Source organism: Lathamus discolor, chromosome 1 (assembly GCF_037157495.1).
Source record: "Lathamus discolor isolate bLatDis1 chromosome 1, bLatDis1.hap1, whole genome shotgun sequence".
Classification (NCBI taxonomy): Eukaryota; Metazoa; Chordata; class Aves; order Psittaciformes; family Psittacidae; genus Lathamus; species Lathamus discolor.
Window position 1 is genome coordinate 18,841,530 of NC_088884.1, and position 18,292 is coordinate 18,859,821.

Sequence of the window (18,292 nt, forward strand, 5' to 3'; positions counted from 1 at the left end):
CCCCTACGCCCCAGGCCCGCGGGCGGCAGAGCGGCAGGGTGGCATTGCACGCCCGCCGCGGGGGATGCAGCGGGAAGCCCCCCCCACGCCCTTAGCCGCGCCAGGGCCTCGCCGCCGCCTCCCGCAGCCCGCGGCAGCCCCGCGGCAGGGGCAGGGGCAGCGGCCGCAGCCGCAGCCGCTCCGCAGGATCCGCGCCCCGAAAGGACGTGCTCTGCCGAGTTGCCAGGCGCGATTACGTTGTTTTTTTCCCCCCACCCACCCCTTGAACTTGTTGCTTGGCGCTCTGTGGTGGCGGAGGGGGGTGGGGGTGGGGGAAAGCCTTATTATCGATGTCCCTTTGGATGCGATCAAGCCTTCTCAGGAGCAACTACTTCCCCGCCGTTCCCGGCGGAGCTCGGAGATCTAGCGGCAGAGCCCGTATTTCCAAAAGTCTCTATGCAACTGAGCGCTTTCGCCAGACTTTCACAGGTAGGTGCCGCAGGCTGGGCACGTCTGGAGGGATGCGAGAGCAGAGCTGCGTGGAAGGGGCGAGAGGAAGCAGGCGGAAGGGGGGTGTGTGTGTGATCCACCGCCGAGCCGCTACAGAACCCCGCGCCCCCTTATGCGGCCCCCCGCCAGCCCCGGCCTCCGCTGCCGCCGGGAGCACCTGCCACGCTCCTGCTCCACTGCCAGCCTCCCCTGGCTTCGCCCTCCGCCGCCCGCTCGGTCGCTCCCGAGGACGCCCCATTTATCCCACCTTCTGCGGGCGCCTCCGGATCCCGCCTCCTACCCCCGCCACAGGCACCGCTGCTCTGCCCGGCCCCGGTCTCCTCGCTCCGGATCAGCCTCTGACCGTGCCCTGACGCCCCGTCCCGGGGAGACTCCCCTCCGCGCTCTTTCTCTGGGGCGCTCCCCCCTCCCGGCGCCCCTTCCCCAGCGCCCGTCTGCCCTTCAACGCATTTCCTGCACGGAAAACTTGCCTTAAAGTTTAATGCTGCCGCCCGGAGCTCCTCCCCCTGCCCTGCCGGCTCCCCCCTCCCTGCGCGGGGTCTGGAGGAGTCCCCGGGAGGTAATCAAGGTTAGGGAGAGGATTCGTCCCGCCGCTGCTCCAGAGCTGCGGCTGGGGAGGGGCGCGGCCCTCCCGGACTATCCCCTCCGACCCGACACGGCCCCTCTGCATCCCGCCCGGGCCCGGCTCTGCTGGCGGCAGCGGCCCGGCTCCGGCGGCGGGCAGGGAGCGGAGCGGAGCCGAGCACAGGAGGGGCGGGGGCACCGGCTGCATCGCGAGTGGAAGGAAACCTCCTTCCAGGTGGCTGCACCGCTGCACGAGAGCTACTAGCCGGCTTCTGGGGTTAGTGGTTTATGGAACATTGCTTCCATTCAGGGGCCTCGAGTGAACCTTGTATCCAAAGGATCTGGCTGCTACAGCAGCTGCTTTGAATACCTTGATTTCCAAGTGCCCTGATTTATTGTCCTGTCGAGCCCTGGAAAGGATACACTGGGATGAAAAAAGGCAAGAAACAAAAAGGGAGCAAAGAGATTTTTTCGTTAATACGGAAACAAGCAACAGTGTTAAATTCTATTGCCTCAAATATGCATGAGCATTTGTATTTTTCTTTTTCCTCTCTATTTTAGTGGCTGGACCAGAACTGTCTCTAGATTGACTCACTTAGCTGTAGAGCATGGCAGCAGGAGTAGCAGCTTGGTTGCCCTTTGCCAGGGCGGCAGCCATAGGATGGATGCCAGTGGCCACAGGTCCCATGCCAGCTGCTCCTCGGCAGGAGAGGAAGCGAAGCCAGGACTCTCTGATTGTGCTGAATGTGAGTGGCATTCAGTTCCAGACGTGGCTGGATACCTTAGAGCGCTATCCTGACACTCTGTTGGGCAGTTCGGAGCGGGACTTCTTCTATCACCCTGAGACACAGCAGTACTTTTTTGATCGGGACCCTGACATTTTCCGCTACATTCTCAACTTTTACCGTACTGGGAAGCTTCATTATCCCCGCCAGGAGTGCATCTCAGCTTACGATGAGGAGCTGGCCTTCTTTGGCATCATTCCTGAGATCATTGGCGACTGCTGTTATGAGGAGTATAAGGATCGCCGGCGTGAGAATGCCGAGCGCCTGCAAGATGATGCCGACCAGGATAATGCAGCTGAGAGCTCCCTGCCCTCAATGACAGCTCGGCAGAGGATGTGGCGGGCTTTTGAAAACCCACACACCAGTACACTGGCTCTGGTCTTCTACTATGTCACTGGCTTCTTCATTGCTGTCTCTGTTATTGCCAACGTAGTGGAGACAGTGCCCTGTGGGGTAAGCCCAGGTCGCATCAAAGAGCTGCCCTGTGGAGAGCGCTATGCTGTGGCTTTCTTCTGTCTGGATACTGCCTGTGTCATGATCTTCACAGTTGAGTATCTCCTACGTCTGCTGGCAGCCCCTAGTCGCTACAAATTCGTGCGTAGCGTCATGAGTATCATCGATGTGGTTGCCATCATGCCGTATTACATTGGCCTGGTGATGACAGATAACGAGGATGTCAGTGGAGCTTTTGTGACACTGAGAGTCTTTCGTGTCTTCAGGATCTTTAAGTTTTCACGCCACTCCCAGGGGCTGCGCATTCTGGGCTACACGCTCAAAAGTTGTGCCTCGGAGTTAGGCTTTCTCCTCTTTTCACTCACTATGGCCATCATCATCTTTGCCACAGTCATGTATTATGCAGAGAAAGGTTCATCAGCCAGCAAGTTCACCAGCATCCCTGCAGCCTTCTGGTACACCATTGTCACCATGACAACACTGGGGTAAGTGCAGCTGGTGTTTGGTTACAGCCAACATTTCAACAAGTGTATTGTCACTGATGGAAAATACTCAAAAAAAAAAAAAAAAAAGCATTGCTAGAAAAAAATGTGAGGGTAAGTTTGTGTTACAGAACTTCATGAATACGACTCATCACTTCTTTCTAAATGTATTACACGTAAAAGTGAGTTAAAAGTGTTGCTGAAGTTAAAATAAACCAAACCCAAAACTGCAGATAGACTGAAAAAGAAATCAACAAACCAAACAAAAATCTTGAAATTGTTTGTGTTCTTTCAAATTTTCCCTAACATTTTATTTGGTTTTGGACAGTGAAAATGGAGTATTTTATGAATATCTGTGAGTTATCAGTGAATGTTTAATAATGTGTTTGCTGACAGGACTTGTTACAGTGTTGCTAAAGTAGTGATAATTAGAAGGAGAAGTCAAGTGCGATCTTTTATTTTGATCATGCATAGAAGTATGTGAATCTGCCATTTTCTTTAAAGTGATGTATTGGTGTAGACTTGGATACAAAATCACTAAGTTATTTGGTTTTATGAAAATAAAACAGGTATAACAACCTTAATGTTTGCAAAAATTATTCCTGATGTTATTTAAGACACTGGATAAATTTCCTTTGATTTTCATAGACATGGAACTTGTAGATGACAAGTGTCAAGCTGAATTGACTGGTGACAGACTCTGGAAAATTATCTGAGGAAGTGTGAGACATGACAGATGAAGCATATGTCTTAAAACATAATTTTAATAAGAATATAAATTATTCCAGAGAACTTGGAGTTTAAAATGCCATTGTTGGCATTAGATTCCAATGCAGTTTAGTGCAAAGTTGGGAGATGGTATTAATTTAAAAAGTCTTTGATACCAGGTTATATTGTACCAGCTGATTCTATGCATCAAGCTGTAAAATGCATTTGTCTTTAATTATAACAGGGATTTAAAAAGGTGGCTGATTGGAGGAGGCAATTTGTTCCCCTATTCTGAATTTTGAGCTATAGAGTATCATTTATGAAACTGAAAATTTGTCAGTTCCTTGGAATATGTCCAGTTATTTAATAATTAAAAATATTAAAAGGCAAACTTTTCAGTTTAATGAATCAAAGCAGATAATTTTATTAGTCAAACTTTTTTTCAGATCTTGTTGAGATTTATGAAACATGTATAACATCTAAATTTAACAAAATAAAAAGTGCATTATGAAACTATTATGAAAAAGTTGACTTATTGTGTGCAATTGTAATTTAGTTGGGAAATGCACACACAAAATATTGAAAAAGATAAAAGGACTGCCTTATGCCACCATTTTTTATACAGGGCTTTTATCTTCAGAGTGATGTAACAGATGAAGATAAATATAGTGCACTGTAAATATTTCATATTACTTGTAAGGGCAAGTTATGCTAAAAAGGAATGACAAGAGCTTTGAGGATTTTAATCTGCTTTCCTGTTATTTTGGGGATTTTGTTTTTCTCTGCTAGTGGCAAAAGAAAGGGACAAGTTAACAGAAGGAACAAGTTATACATGCTAACTAGTTCTACAGACCTGTACATTCTGTGATAGTTTTAGCCATATATATTTTAATTAGAATTGTGATGATTTCAATAAGTTAGGTCTTCAGAATTTAGCAGTATTTAGAATGTATAATCTTATTATGAAAGAGTAGGGTCAGGTCTATGTGTTTCTGTAGTGAAAAGTAGTGTTTGAGGGACTTGTCTCAGTTCTGGGCAGTTTGTGCTGTACTTGTCCATGGTACTGAACATAATTCTTTTTTTTCAGGTTTATGACCAGTTTACAGTTGATTATGATGGGGATATGGTATCTGTTTGGAATTAGTATGATTTGTTTGTATAGGGTTTTGAGGAATTATTCTGAGTAAAGTCTTCAAAGTACTGATGAGATTAAAAGTCTCTTCGAAAAGAGCCTAAGAACCTATTTTCAAGTATGCAGCCATACAACATAGGTCACGAGGGGAAGAAAAAGGGTTGGAAAGAATACATGCATGCTTGACTCTTTTTTCAAGGTGGTTTGCACAGAGAAAAATTGAGCAAGTTGGGCAGAGAGCCAAAGTCACTTTCGGAAGTTCAGATATAGTTAGAAGTTCAGGTACAACAGACATCACAGATTTCTTGGAAATCTTTAATAAATGACTTAGGTAGATGAGGTCTCTTTAATAATATCATGATAACTACATACAGATTATGTTAAAATGCTATATATGAATAATTTAAATAGAATTAACATAATTAAATCTTTGAACTCTTTTCACTTGATGGAATAATTACAAAAAAGAGTGGAAAATTATATAGAAAAGAAAGAAGGGTCAGTGAAAGCTGAATGTAATTAGTACTGCTGTCTTTGCTCTGTGCTAAAGCTTCTTATCCATTCACTAATACAGAACCCCCTTTCATTATTAATTTTAGTTTTAGCTGAATAAGGGCTATATAAATGAACTCTCTATGAGCACCTTTTTACTTTTAGCAACAAAGGTAGATGAAGTCTATATGTTTTAAGTTACAATAGCACACAGCAGGTCATGTGAAATATTATAAAATAAATGAATGCTAATACTGAATAATAGATTAACATAAAGTTAAAGTTTTGAGTCTTGGTGTCATTTTTATATTTTGCTAGATAGCAAGGGTATTGAGTAAGCGACCTTTGTGATTTGGGGAGTTATTATCTTGGAAGCAGATCTATATTTCTCAGTTCTGCATGATTGCTGGGCAATTAAAGTGTCTTTAAAAAACATAGATTGCATTTTCCTCTGCAGAGTGCCAGTGACTTCACATACTACTACACTTTAGCCTCCAAGGATATACTAGCTATTAATTGTTCTTGACTGCTCAGCTAAAGTGTTGTAATTATGTACATAGTTGTACATAAAGATGTTATATGAAAGAAATGAAAGAAAGGAGGAAAAGAGGCTAGGAGAGTGAGAAAAAGATAAAGGCTGAAAGAGAGAGAGAAGAGAGTGAGAGATGACTCTAGAATAATAGCATGCACTCTACCCAAAATGGAGCTGTCTAATATAAAATTTCAAATTAGTGTTTTATCAGCATTAATTGTAGCAAAAACAAAAGTAAAGTAGGGACAAGAAAGGACAAGAAAATAAAATGAAAAGCAGTTTGTGGAGATTGAAGATAGCATTGAAAAGCATAGAAGTTAGGGGCATAAAGATCAAGAAACAGAGCAGCAACAAATCTGGCAGAGAAAAAAGTTCAGGTCTATTAAATTGGGACTGGCAGACTTACATGGGGCTTTTGTGAACAGCTACGTCCATAATGACACAGTTATGCCACTTTCTGCTGTCACCTTATAACACCTTCTGCCCTGTCAGTAGCTACCAGATGAGCTGGAACAGCTGGAAAGGTTTTGATAATGAAAGGGCAATGTCTGTTCCCAAATCAGTCAGAACTAGAGTGTAGTTTTTGTTTTATATAGATATTGTACTTTAAATAAGCAACACAGTGCTCTTCTGTGACTAGTTCTAAAGCAATCTCACTGCTGTATTAAACTTTATATTTATAGGCATTACATTGGCTAGCTTTGTCGAGTCATACAGTACTTTTGTAGATGAGAATAATACTTTATGAAGCAAAGCTTAAACAGAAGATTATTCATTTATTTCCTCTGATTGTATAAACTGGAGGTGTGTCTTCCAGAAAAGATAAAGCAACTGTTCATCTTAATTATTTGTTAAATTGCCCATAATGTATGAGGAATACTGTCTAAAATATGTCAGATTCCTTGAAGACTTACAATCAGGCAGGTGGCTGAATGTGACAGCAGAAAGCCACAGTAACAGTGGAATAGGATGACGGATTTCATTTTCCTGCACATTCTATTTTTTCCCTTCTTCACTCCTTTTCCATTCTTACTGCATCCCTATGGGTATATTCCATCTAGTAGTTTTCCTCACTTTTCCTTCAAATTACCACTGTCTTCCTCCTGTCTGGGGATTTGTCTGCTGGCTTGGCACCTTTCCTTCCTTGTTCAAGACAAGTTTAACATTCATATTAAGACTCTCTGGCTTTGTTTTTCTGCTTCTTTATTCCAGATTCCTCGTTCATCCTTCACCAGTAGATCAAATCTTTCATTCATCATTATTGTCATTCATTTGACCTGAACTTTCCTCATAACAGGTTTTTTTTCCTGACCTTTATTTGATATATTTTTTTTTCCCTTATGAGCATCACAAAATTTCCACAACATCGCTTTTATTCCAAAATGCCACGCATATTATCTTGGTTTTGTTTTTTTTCTGACCACTGCAAGTGTCTTTAGTTTCTTATGGTTTCTGCATGTTTGTTTGAGAACATCCATCTCTTCAGAACTTGTATTAATAAAACTTAGTTCAGTAAAACCTGACAAGAAAGCACAAAATTAGAAATCTTTGTTTTGTGAATAATTTCATTGAAAGTTTGGAAATATATCTGATGAATATTATAAAGATGAGCAAAGCTGCAATGCTATTTCTGTATCTCATACCTACATATTGGCTCATTCATTCATTTTGTGTTTGATATTTTCACCCTTGTTTCAAATAGCATTTTCTTTTCTTTTCAAATAGCATTTTCTTTTTTTTTTTTTTTTTTTGTACTCTTGTATACAACCTAGTGAATTTTGTATTTTACAAATGTGTTTGATGTCTCAATCTATGTTCTTTTCACAGCAGAGACATTTAGCCTGGATAGTTAGAATACTATATAACAGAGGAGGGACAAATTGTAGTGTGGTCACCTTCAAAGCACATACATAGATATTCAAGAAAAGCTCCAGGGAGAATTCAAAATACTGTAAAGTAAGGGTCATTTTGATGGCAGTAGAGAAAATTTATTTATTCTTTGATAAAAAGATTACTGAAACTGTATTGGCCTATTCTTGGCTTGACAGAGGAGTTGTTATATTCTTATTTAGTTGCACGGGGTACCAGCTTTCCTGTTTAAAAAAATGCGGAAGATCTCTTGGAGGAGCCAGGAGTTAGCTTACTTCACACATTTTCTTGAGCAGTTATTTCCTTACTTCAGTTATGAAGGGCATGAAGGTAATGCTTCACAAAAAGATCTTTCTGCTCAGAATCTAATTTATTTGTTCCTTTGGTGGAAACAGATGGAATTTTGTTTCCTTATTGTTACTGTGAGTCAAGAATAAGAACAGTGAGATTGGTGTGGGCCAGAATGTATCAAAGAAATTTGCTGACTTAGTATAGTAGAACAGATTGACTCAGAGAGTAATTATGACTAGTGCCTGATCTATTAATTATGGCCTATCATTCAACTAATCCTCAGTGAATATTGTGATTTTAGTAGAATCAGTTAAGTGATTGGACATAAGAAGTTCAAACTATCAAGTTTTTGATAAAGTAATGACAATTTGTACTTGACTCACTTCACTGTGCCTCTAAGAAGAAAAATTTGCAATATAAATGCTATATTAAAGTACAAATACAGTATGAGAAATAGAGCTACTGTAAAAAATAGAAATTGGAAATGTATTTAAAAAAATGGAAATATATTAAAAAAAATCTGGAAATGGAGCATCTGAACTGCAGAAATAAAAGTATCCGAAATAAGTTGAGAACATTTTGCAACATCGGGGTGGCAACTTTTCAGACATTTGAAAGAAAGTCTAGTGAACTGCTCCGATTGCTTGTGCTTTTTTTGCCATTATAGTCCACTGGCAGCAGTTCATAATTTACATCATGGTAAACTGATGAGACAAGTATCTGGTTCAACAGTGATTAAGTGGATAGATTGTTCAAAAAAGGGAATATAAATTAGAAATCCAGAAACAAAGTTTAGATTCAGCCCTATCAGATTTCGTCAGTTACCTGACAATGGAGCTGAGAGAGTGATGGAAAAGATGCTTGTATTTCTGTACCTATTATTTATTGGGTAATAGATGGGAGCACAGATATTTGTGCAAAACATCTTTTTTTTCTGAATTGTCTATGCAGTGGAGGAAAAAGTTTTAAGTTCATAGACAGTGCTTTGAAATGATAGCTCTATGCCACGTTTCCCAGAACAGTAATAGTTACCATGCTTAGACTTTGACCTCTGTCACAATTAGTAACCTAATTTTTCTACCATTATTTTTTAAGTATTTTTCACTGAAACATACAATTTTGATCTTCCTGGGCCTCCAGTAATATTTTATAATACCCCTGTAAAGTAAAAGAGTTGTGAAGTTTCTTTTGACAAAAATAAACAACCAATAAAACCCCATTTCCACCAAAGTACCAAAAGAAATTTGCATTATTCCTACAGCACAAACTTAAATAAATATGAATAGAGATGAAATAAAAATTAGAGCTTTTGACTAGAGCACCTGATAAGCAACAAGTGTAAGTGTTCTTTAGAAAAATACTGAATACGAATATTTACTCAGGCATCTGGTGTAAAAAGGCTTAGATTTAAACATGAGCACACATGAAGATCACATGATGAATACATCAGTCCTAGAATATTTCAGCTTTATTAAAAAAAAAAAAAAAAGCATAAATCCAACAAGATTCTGCTCTACCATAGCACAAATGAGACTGCACTCTTTTCTCTCACCTGGATATACACACCTCATGCACTATTACAAGGCATGTCTTAATGTACCCAGTCATTGGTACAGTTTTTACTACCTTAGTTTAGATTCCAGTAGTTAAGTGCATTTACAAAAGCTAACAAAACATTAAAAGACTATCTGTGTAAATATTGAAGATAGAAAGATACTATTCATATAAGCAGTCACATTCTTTGTACAGTTAGAAAAATTTTCCTTTCTTATATTCCAGTGTCTGTTATTGCCTCCCACCATCCTGAAGATGAAAGACATTGGAGTCATTGTGTAAATGTACTTAAATAGGGCTTGATTCTGCACTGTTATAGAAAAAGGGAGATTGCCTAAAAAACCCTGCAAAATTTTGTGTATTTAAAGTATTCAGGAGCAGTATTTTGCCTTCTATCCCTGTTTTTTCAGTTCCAGTGTAGTCAAGTATTACAGACATAGAGATCTCCCAAGTTTATTAGTTTATAGGAGCCAAACACTGCAAGGAAGATTTTTAAGGTCATTAAGGTATCTGGAGAGGTGGATAGGCACCTAGCTTGGATTCTCAAAAGAGGCTTAGGTGCTTAGAAACACAAGTCTTAAGTGCACAAGAATGACTGTGAGGGTAAGTTGAGTACTTCAGTGGGACTCTGGCTGTGTCCTACCCCTATAAAAATCAAATGGGTATTACAAGAGTTCATGTCTTGTTAAAACACAGCATGCCCTATATACACATAGCACTGTAGAAGGAGGTAGAATATTGTGTGTATGGTATTCTTAGGAAGAGAATTAAAACATTCAAGAAGAAAAAAAAATGGTAATATGACTGAAAGAGTAATGTAAAGCATCCAAGGGAAAAAATATAGTTTGAGCCTAGTTTTCTGTCTGCATTTTTCAAACCAACAGTTCAGTATAAAAATGTATGTAACAAATGTGTGTTATGACACGAAGATATTGTTAAATTAATTAAAATGTTCTTAGAAACTGCGTGCAAATGTACAGAACACTGTCAGGTAGGAGATTCCATTTTTTTCAAAGAAACATCCAGCCTGAGGATTTTTTGGCTTCAGTCTCGTATTTAGCTTGTATACAGTAAATTTGATAGTATGCTGATACGTGGTAAAAAAAGGTAAACCATAATTCTGAATTTTGACAGCTACAAATTCATCTCCTTCTCTGGTGTGCTGGCAATTATTTTCATTTTGTCTCTATTTTAATTTTCTGTGCATATTGTTTGTGGAATTAAGTGGGAGGTGTGAGAAGTATTTTGCCTGCATTTTATTTTTTTAATAATATAAGCTTTGTAAGCATAGTCTGTAGTAGTTGACTTTTACCTTAATCCATGTTTCTAAGTGAAACATCTTTAAAACATGTGTCCATGATTTTTCCTGATTCATTGTATAAAAAGTTATTTTCTTGAGGTATCTTGTATCACAGCTCTTTCTCTTTGAGACTGTGATTTGTGAGATGACTCTTAACCAGATGGTTTCTGGCTCAGCTTTGTAATAACTAGCACTTGCACTAAAGCTTCATATAAAAAATTAACATATGAAGCAGACCTCCCAATATTAAGAACACTTGTTTATATTTCTTCAAAGTATTATGTAATATTAAATAATATGAACATTAAAACAAAAATGTTATAAAGTCTGTGTCTGCATAAAGAAATTTGTCTATTTGATTATTGAGGAGTCTGTTTCCTTAGATAGACCATATAAACTTCTAGGAATATATTTAATTACTCTGAGTACTTTGGTAAATTAAAATAAAGTAAACATATTCCACTACAGTTTTAAATCACTTTGGATAAAAAAAGAACTGTGAAACTCCATAGAGGTACTTGTAAATATCTGATCTTATGATAATACATTAACACGTTTTGATTACGTATTCTTTGGGGGAGAAAACCAAAAACGTTAATTTGAGGCCAAACCCCAACTTTCTTCAAGTGTGTATCCAGCGACATGGAGTTTTTTTGCATTGTACTGGCAGACTCTCAAAATATTTTGGCTGATACATAAGGAAGAGTCTTTCAAGTTATCACTTGCAGGCTTGGCCATCCAAGGCATTCCTTGTAAATGGCTGAGAGTCAGAGTGAGAGATTGGGAAGGATGTAATTTAACATTGTGTAATAGCTCACAGTGTGAAAGTGTCTGCTGCATCCTAACTCCCTGCTTTGTTCAGTAAGCTGAACCAAAAGAGTTTTCTATATGAAGGCATATGTAATGTGAGTAGGATCCTTAACTTTTCATTGTTGTTACTGTTCATCTCCCCCTTTTTTTATAACCCAAAGGAGGATTTTTATTACTGTGTTAGTGGCCTCAATTTCAGTTTCTGCAACTTTTGTCTCTCCCACTTGCAGCTGCTTAACAGTTCCCTGAGCATCCTTATCAGCTATGGACAGCAACTACTGCACTGTGCAGGGTTGCTTAGGAACAAAATTGATGCTCTTTGACACGGTGGATTACAGCTGCAAGACGCTGGTCCCCAAACTCCTCTGCTTTCCACAGAGGAATGAAAAGCAGAGAGGTTGAAGGTACTTTCCAAATCTGGCTGTGAAGTGGGTATATACTTTTTTGATTTAGAATATCTAATCACTTTATTGTTGGTAAACAGCAGGCTAAGAATTGTGGCCTTTCTCTTAAGGGTACAGCAGGAACAAAAAAAAAAAAAAAATCTTTAATAGTGACTCTTTTAACAGCAACTATGTAATTTAAATACCATGGTATCTTGTATCACTTACATAATTGAGACTTTTTTAGCTTTTCTAAGATTTTTGGTCGGCTTGGGTTATCGATGTAATTTTTTACATCAGTTGATCAAATCCATGTTGAGATATGGTTATCAAGGACTAGAGACAGGCAGAACTAGACAGAATATATGCACCTGTTGTCATACACCTAATAAGAGCTAGATAAGTTATCAGTGCAACTATTTCTGGTGTTTATTTGATATGTATTTATAAAAAAAACCCCAAACTTTGAATATTTGCGTAGTAAACTTTACAGTGATTGAGAAAAAAAAAGTGTAATGTGTGATACATGTGCTACGTATGCTATCCTTGGACCATGTGCTGTTTCTGGCACCTCTCTCTCTTCACTGCATGTCAGTCAGATCATTGCAGAAATGCTACCTGCTGGAAGACTGAAATGAATTATCATTCGTATAACCTACAATTTCTTTCTTTCGAAGACCCAAAATTTTGAAATTTAATACATTAAATCATTCATGGGAGAAGCATGGTTCATCCTCCTGCTGTACTGGCAGCGCTGTGACAGCCTCTCTCCTCCTCTGGGGACAGGCACAGCTGCAGACCACAGGTGATGCTAACTTCTTGTGTGTGGTACACACAACCAGTGACTTTAAAATAGACACCTTTGTGCATCAAAGCACACATATAAGATAAAAACCTAGCTGTGGGAGGGGGAGATAGGAGCTGGTTTTGTTTCAAGTCTCTTGGAGGAGACAGAAAATAGTGTCTGGCGTGCACTGCACAAATCCCTTTGGATGCAGCTGCCTTCTGAGCAGTGACTGCCCTCTTCACACCATGAGTACACCACAATATCTGTCAGGCAGTGATTCACAGAGTGGATTTACTGTGGGTTTGGACATGCAGTAAGAAAGAGGTTGTGGGCTTTTCAACACTTTTCTGGAAGGTAAGTGAGCTTTCCCTGTTTTACTGTGTAGCCAGCACATAGAGTGTGGCATGTTTGCTACTTCTTTGCAGACAGATAAGTACAGAGAAAAATTCTAGATAATATGGAATACTGGACAGGAAAATAATTTGAACAGTGGGTCTGGATCCACATAAGTGGATTTGAAAGATACATGTATCAAAAGGCTGAAAACATGTTGGTTCACTTCTTTAATGTCGGTGTTGTATCTTCTGCCTTAGTGTACTTTCTGATACCTATTTTCCAGCTCACTAGCTATACCTCTAAGTTCCTTTGTTTTCAAAGCAAACAAATCTGGGTATAGCAGAAAGGTTTCCTTAAATAAGCTTTTTATGTTGTTTGTGTACAATTATTTTCCCAGTGCCTGCGTTTGTGTGGAAGGATATAGCAGTAGAATTTATAGATGGTATCTTCAGCATGTGGATTTTTAAAGGAAACAATCAGGTCATACAACTCTTTTAAAGGAGACATGTGCTACATCATTTTTTTTTTTTTAAGGACGCAATCAGGGCATGCTGTACAATAGAATTGTTCTAAAAGAATCTGGAAGCAGAATTCAGACCTATTTCTCTGCCAAATGCTTACCATCTCTCAGAGGTATTTATAAGCCTTAACTTACTCCTCCAAAAGCTGATACTTCTGAACTAGTCATCCTTGTCTTACTTAGGCAATAACGAAGAGAAGGAGGCATCTGGAGGTGCTCATTTCTCTGTGCTGAGTACAAATTAAATTTATTATGATTAGCAAAGATTTTAATATTTAAATACCAAGTGAAATGGATGAGATAAATCCCAACCTCCGTGTCTAGCTGGTTTGCTCTAGTCTACTTGTTCCCAGTTATATAATTCTGAAAGGCCCAGAACATACTTCTTTCAAAGATCATAGTAAAGTACATGATAGGGATTTGATGACAATTCCCACTTTATCAAAAAGGCGATGTGCCTGTAACCTTTAAATTAAAAATATTCTTGTTTTGTGTAACCTTCAAGGCTACTTCAGTGCTTTTGCCAATTTTTTTTGCCTTTTCCAAGCAACAGGCACACACAAATTGAAAAAGAATAAGGAGGTTACTGCCTCTGGAAAACTGAAAGAAACCCTTAAGTAGCTGCTAATTTTCTTCAGGAGTCATGCTTCAAATAGCAATGCTTTTGAATGAAACTATGGAGAGCTTGAAAACCTTAACTTCAGAGGTTTGTAAATTATTCTTGTTCTACTGAATGGGAAACCTAAAGATCAATTCGCATGTTGGTCTTGTTAACTGTTTTCACCACTGTCCATTTTCGAAGTGTCCCAGTAGAGAAGTGTTTAGAAAATTCCCCCATGCTGTTATTCTGGTGTCTTCCAGGAGGTGTCAGAGCTCTGGACTGCAGTTAGGCATTACCAATGCATAGCTCTGAAGCAGACTAAAAATCTTAGACTGAAATAAATTTAATCGGGGAACCTTTTCTCATTTCAGTATTCATTTTCATATTTAATTAAACGTAAAAATTACCAGTTCATTTAAAACTGTCCTCAGACTGGAGCATTGCAGAAGCTTGAGGACCATGAGTGAGGTTTACAGTCAAAACTGCTTTAGGGTTTGTGTCTTTCTCATTTACCTTCTGAATTTTGTTAGCTTCTTTGCGAATGATAGCAATCTCTGGTGAAGAAATTCCATAATTTGTTATGAAATCCTGTTATCAGCAGTGATTTGGTTTAATCTGTGTTGCTTTAATTCATTTCAGTTTGTCTTCATGTTCTGCTCCTTTAGAGCAACAAATCTCAAATTTGCCTGCCAGTAGTTTTCACACCTATTTCACACCAGTGAAAAATACCAGTGTGAAATATTTCACACCAGTGTGAAATAACGTTTCCTTCACTGTTTCCCTTTAGTGTAGGATTTCATGACATTATGTTCCTCTGTGCATTAAATGGCATAGTAAACTTTTCTCTTTTTGTGTGTAAAGAAATCAATAAACTGCAGAAGAAATATTTCCTCTTTTTATCCCCTCAACTGATTAGCTTTATCATAAACTTCCAAAAAAGTTCTAAAGCAAAAGTGCTATCCTGCATCACTGCACCACTACAGAAAATTTCCTGTCCTTTAAGATGGTTATATACAGCGTTTATTTCATAATTTGGGGAAATTAATTTTGACTTAATTATCGTTAAAAAAAAACAGTACTCCTTCAATTTGCTGTTTAAGTAAATGCTCTTTACAAGTTTGAAAAGTGATGATATTAGTGGGATAAAATGTAGTCTCTTTCTTAAGTTTCTTGCTTAATTCTAAGATGTCCTTGGAATCATAGAATCATAGAATAGTTAGGGTTGGAAAGGACCTCAAGATCATCTAGTTCCAACCCCCCTGCCATAGGCAGGGACACCTCACAAGAAGATAAGTTTATTTACATACTTCTGAGATTTGAAGTGATATTTTTAATATGCTAACCACTTTTCCACTGTCTTAAGAAACAAATTGGTAACGGAGACCCATGCAACTTATCTGCAGAGAAGTTATTTACCTAACTGGCTTGCTCAGGGAGTGTTAAAAATCTGAATCACTAGTCCTTCAAGAGAGCAACTTCATAGTGACTGGTGCTCCGTGCTGGGGTGGGGTGGTGGGATGGGACGTGAGAGAGAGATGGTGTAGGATTCTTTCTGGATCTCAATAAGAAAAGCCCAACAACAAATGCTTTAATAAAATAGCTGTTTTAATAAGTTAAAGTGAAAGAGTAACATAGATATTTTTAGGAAACAATGCTATGAGTTTCATCTTATGATGAAAGATCACGTTCCAGCCATTACTGTTCCATTCTTTTTTGACTGAAAAAAAATTAGAAAAATTAGTGGCAAAATATCCACCAATGCATATCAAATTCAAAAGATACAACATCTGCCTTGGGAACTCCTTAAGACCAGATTGCTAAAAGCTGAGAAGGTGTAATGGGAGACGTAAAAGATGCCTTTGCTTATGTTCTACTGGTGTCATCTGCTTCTGGCCAGTGATGAGGCATTGGGCTAAATGGCTTCTTTATCTCACACTCTCCTGTCCACAGTTAATGGAAATGACTTAACTGTGGGTTGGACCAGGCTTAGATTAGGGAAATAAATTAGTTTATACTTTTTTCCTAATTTCTTTTAAAGAACTTTGGGCAGTGGATAAAAGGTAGCTCTTCTTAAGTACCAAAGGTTCAGAGAATCCAAGAATATCATAGAGCATAAAAACTGTGCAAATAGGAAAACAGCTGCTTTAGACTCACTGTTATTTCTTACATCTCTATTTTGTTCAGCTATTTATATAATCAAAGGTCATGATCTAGAAGGCAATGAGAACTTATGTCAGATTCAAAACACTTAAACTTCATAAGCATTTCACTGGAAGATGAATAAATGCTGCAGCACCTGGGAGTGCTGAATGCCTTGCAGGATTTAGTGCTATTCATTTGATCCAAAGCCCATGGAAATCAATTACAGACTTGGATCTGACCTGAGAGGACTTTGCATCAAGCTTGTGTATGAGCACCTCTAGCAAGATATTGACCAGGACAACAATTATTTATTTGAATTATCTCAGACTGTAGGATTTAAACCAAACTCCATGGCAGTGCAGCAGGGATTCCTGCTATCAGTAGCTTATATAAAGATAGGGTAAAAAAAGCAAAAGGTAGAGGTTAATTATATATGTTGAAGCATAGTTTCATCATCAGAAAAAAAGTAAGACAATAGATTCAGATTTCTGATGTAACAGGTTTAGTCTGTGTCGTGGTTTAAACCGATCCACACAGCTCGTCCACTCACACACACCCCCCCCCCCCCCGACCCTCCCCACTCCCGGAGGGATGGGGAGGAGAATCGAGAGAATGTAACTCCCATGGCTTGAGATAAGAACAGCCCAGTAACTAAGGTATAACACAAATCACTGCTGCTGCCACCAATGATAATATTGATAAGAGAAAATAACAAGAGAATACGACACCAATGCCAAACGAGTTCGACCCCCCGAAGAGAGAGAGTGCCCTTCCGGGTAACTCCCAGTTACCTCCCTGGGCATGACGTGCTGTGGTATGGAATACCTCTTTGGCTAGTTTGGGTCAGGTGTCCTGTCTCTGCTTCCTCCCGGCCTCCCCTCATCCCCAGCAGAGCATGAGACTCACAAAGTCCTTGGCCAGAATAAACATCACTTAACAACAATTAAAAACAATCGGTGTTATCAGCTCTCTGCCCAGGCTGGAAGTCAAAACACAGAGCTTGCACCAGTTACTAAGAAGGAGCAAAATGGCTCCTGGTAAAACCAGGACAGTCTGTCAGCAATTTATCAAGAGGAAACTCTTTCTGGGAATCAAGAAATACAGCCTCACGTTTGTGAGCATGGAGGTTGTGTCATACATGGGATCCCTCCCTGAATATTCCACAGAAATTGGCCATAAACAACACTGGAGTAAGGAATTTTCTCAGAGGTTTTTACAGCTAAGAGGGGAATAATTTGGCATTTTTTTTTTTTCTTAGCTTACCAAAGTCTTGTTAACTCACAGAAACTTTCAGGCAACCTTGAAAGGATATCACACATTAATAGCATCAGTGAAAATGACAGCCAGAGCCTGATGTAACTAATTTTGGACTGTTACAAAAAGTGCTATTTAGAACCATAAAGGTTATATCTGTTGGTAGATCCGTTTACTAAAATAGTCAGTGAAAGATGTGCATATATTACATCTCCTCATTATCCTGCTGGTATGAAGGACTTTTAAACTGGTAGTTCTGCCTATACTTTGGGATTGTCCTGCTTAACTATATTTGGATAAGGTCATATATAAAATGGGCATATAAAGAAGAAATACTCAGTTCCCTAACAAGAATCTGTCAGACAATCAGTTAAAATGAATGCCTGGCTAAGACCCATACTCAATAACACAATGATTATTATAAGCACTTCTGTGCTTGCTTGTCTTTCAGCCTTAGAAACTATCACTACCAGTGAGAAGATTCACACTTTCTCAGGTTCCTCCCATACATGATGACCATTAGCTAAACATTTTTTTAATGAAAAACAGTTTGTTTTGGGGTTTTTTTTTGGTTTTTTTTTTTGTTTTTTTTTTTTTTTAATTTTGGTTTTTGTGTTGCTTTCTTTGTTGTTGTTGTTGTTGGTTTTTTTTTTTTCCTCTTTCCTTGTGTAAGAAACAGATGTCAATGTTCTGAAAATCCTGGAAGAAGGACAGAAAAATAGCTTTTATTCTTGGTTTTATTCCATTTGAGAACATGTTGGAGCTTTGTTGACATGGATGCACTGCATGAATGACTTTATGCATATTC

General features: G+C 39.0%; 1 protein-coding gene across 1 annotated transcript in view; it reads left to right on the forward strand.

Annotated features, from left to right (window-relative positions):
- The first annotated feature begins 385 nt into the window (after positions 1-385).
- KCND2 (potassium voltage-gated channel subfamily D member 2) overlaps positions 386-18,292 on the forward strand; it is a 294,464-nt gene continuing 276,557 nt past the window's right edge. The window contains exons 1-2 of the mRNA XM_065665007.1: positions 386-468; positions 1,615-2,776. Coding sequence (XP_065521079.1) covers positions 1,662-2,776 — 1,115 coding nt within the window. The 5' untranslated portion in view covers positions 386-468; positions 1,615-1,661. The remainder of the gene's footprint in view (positions 469-1,614; positions 2,777-18,292) is intronic.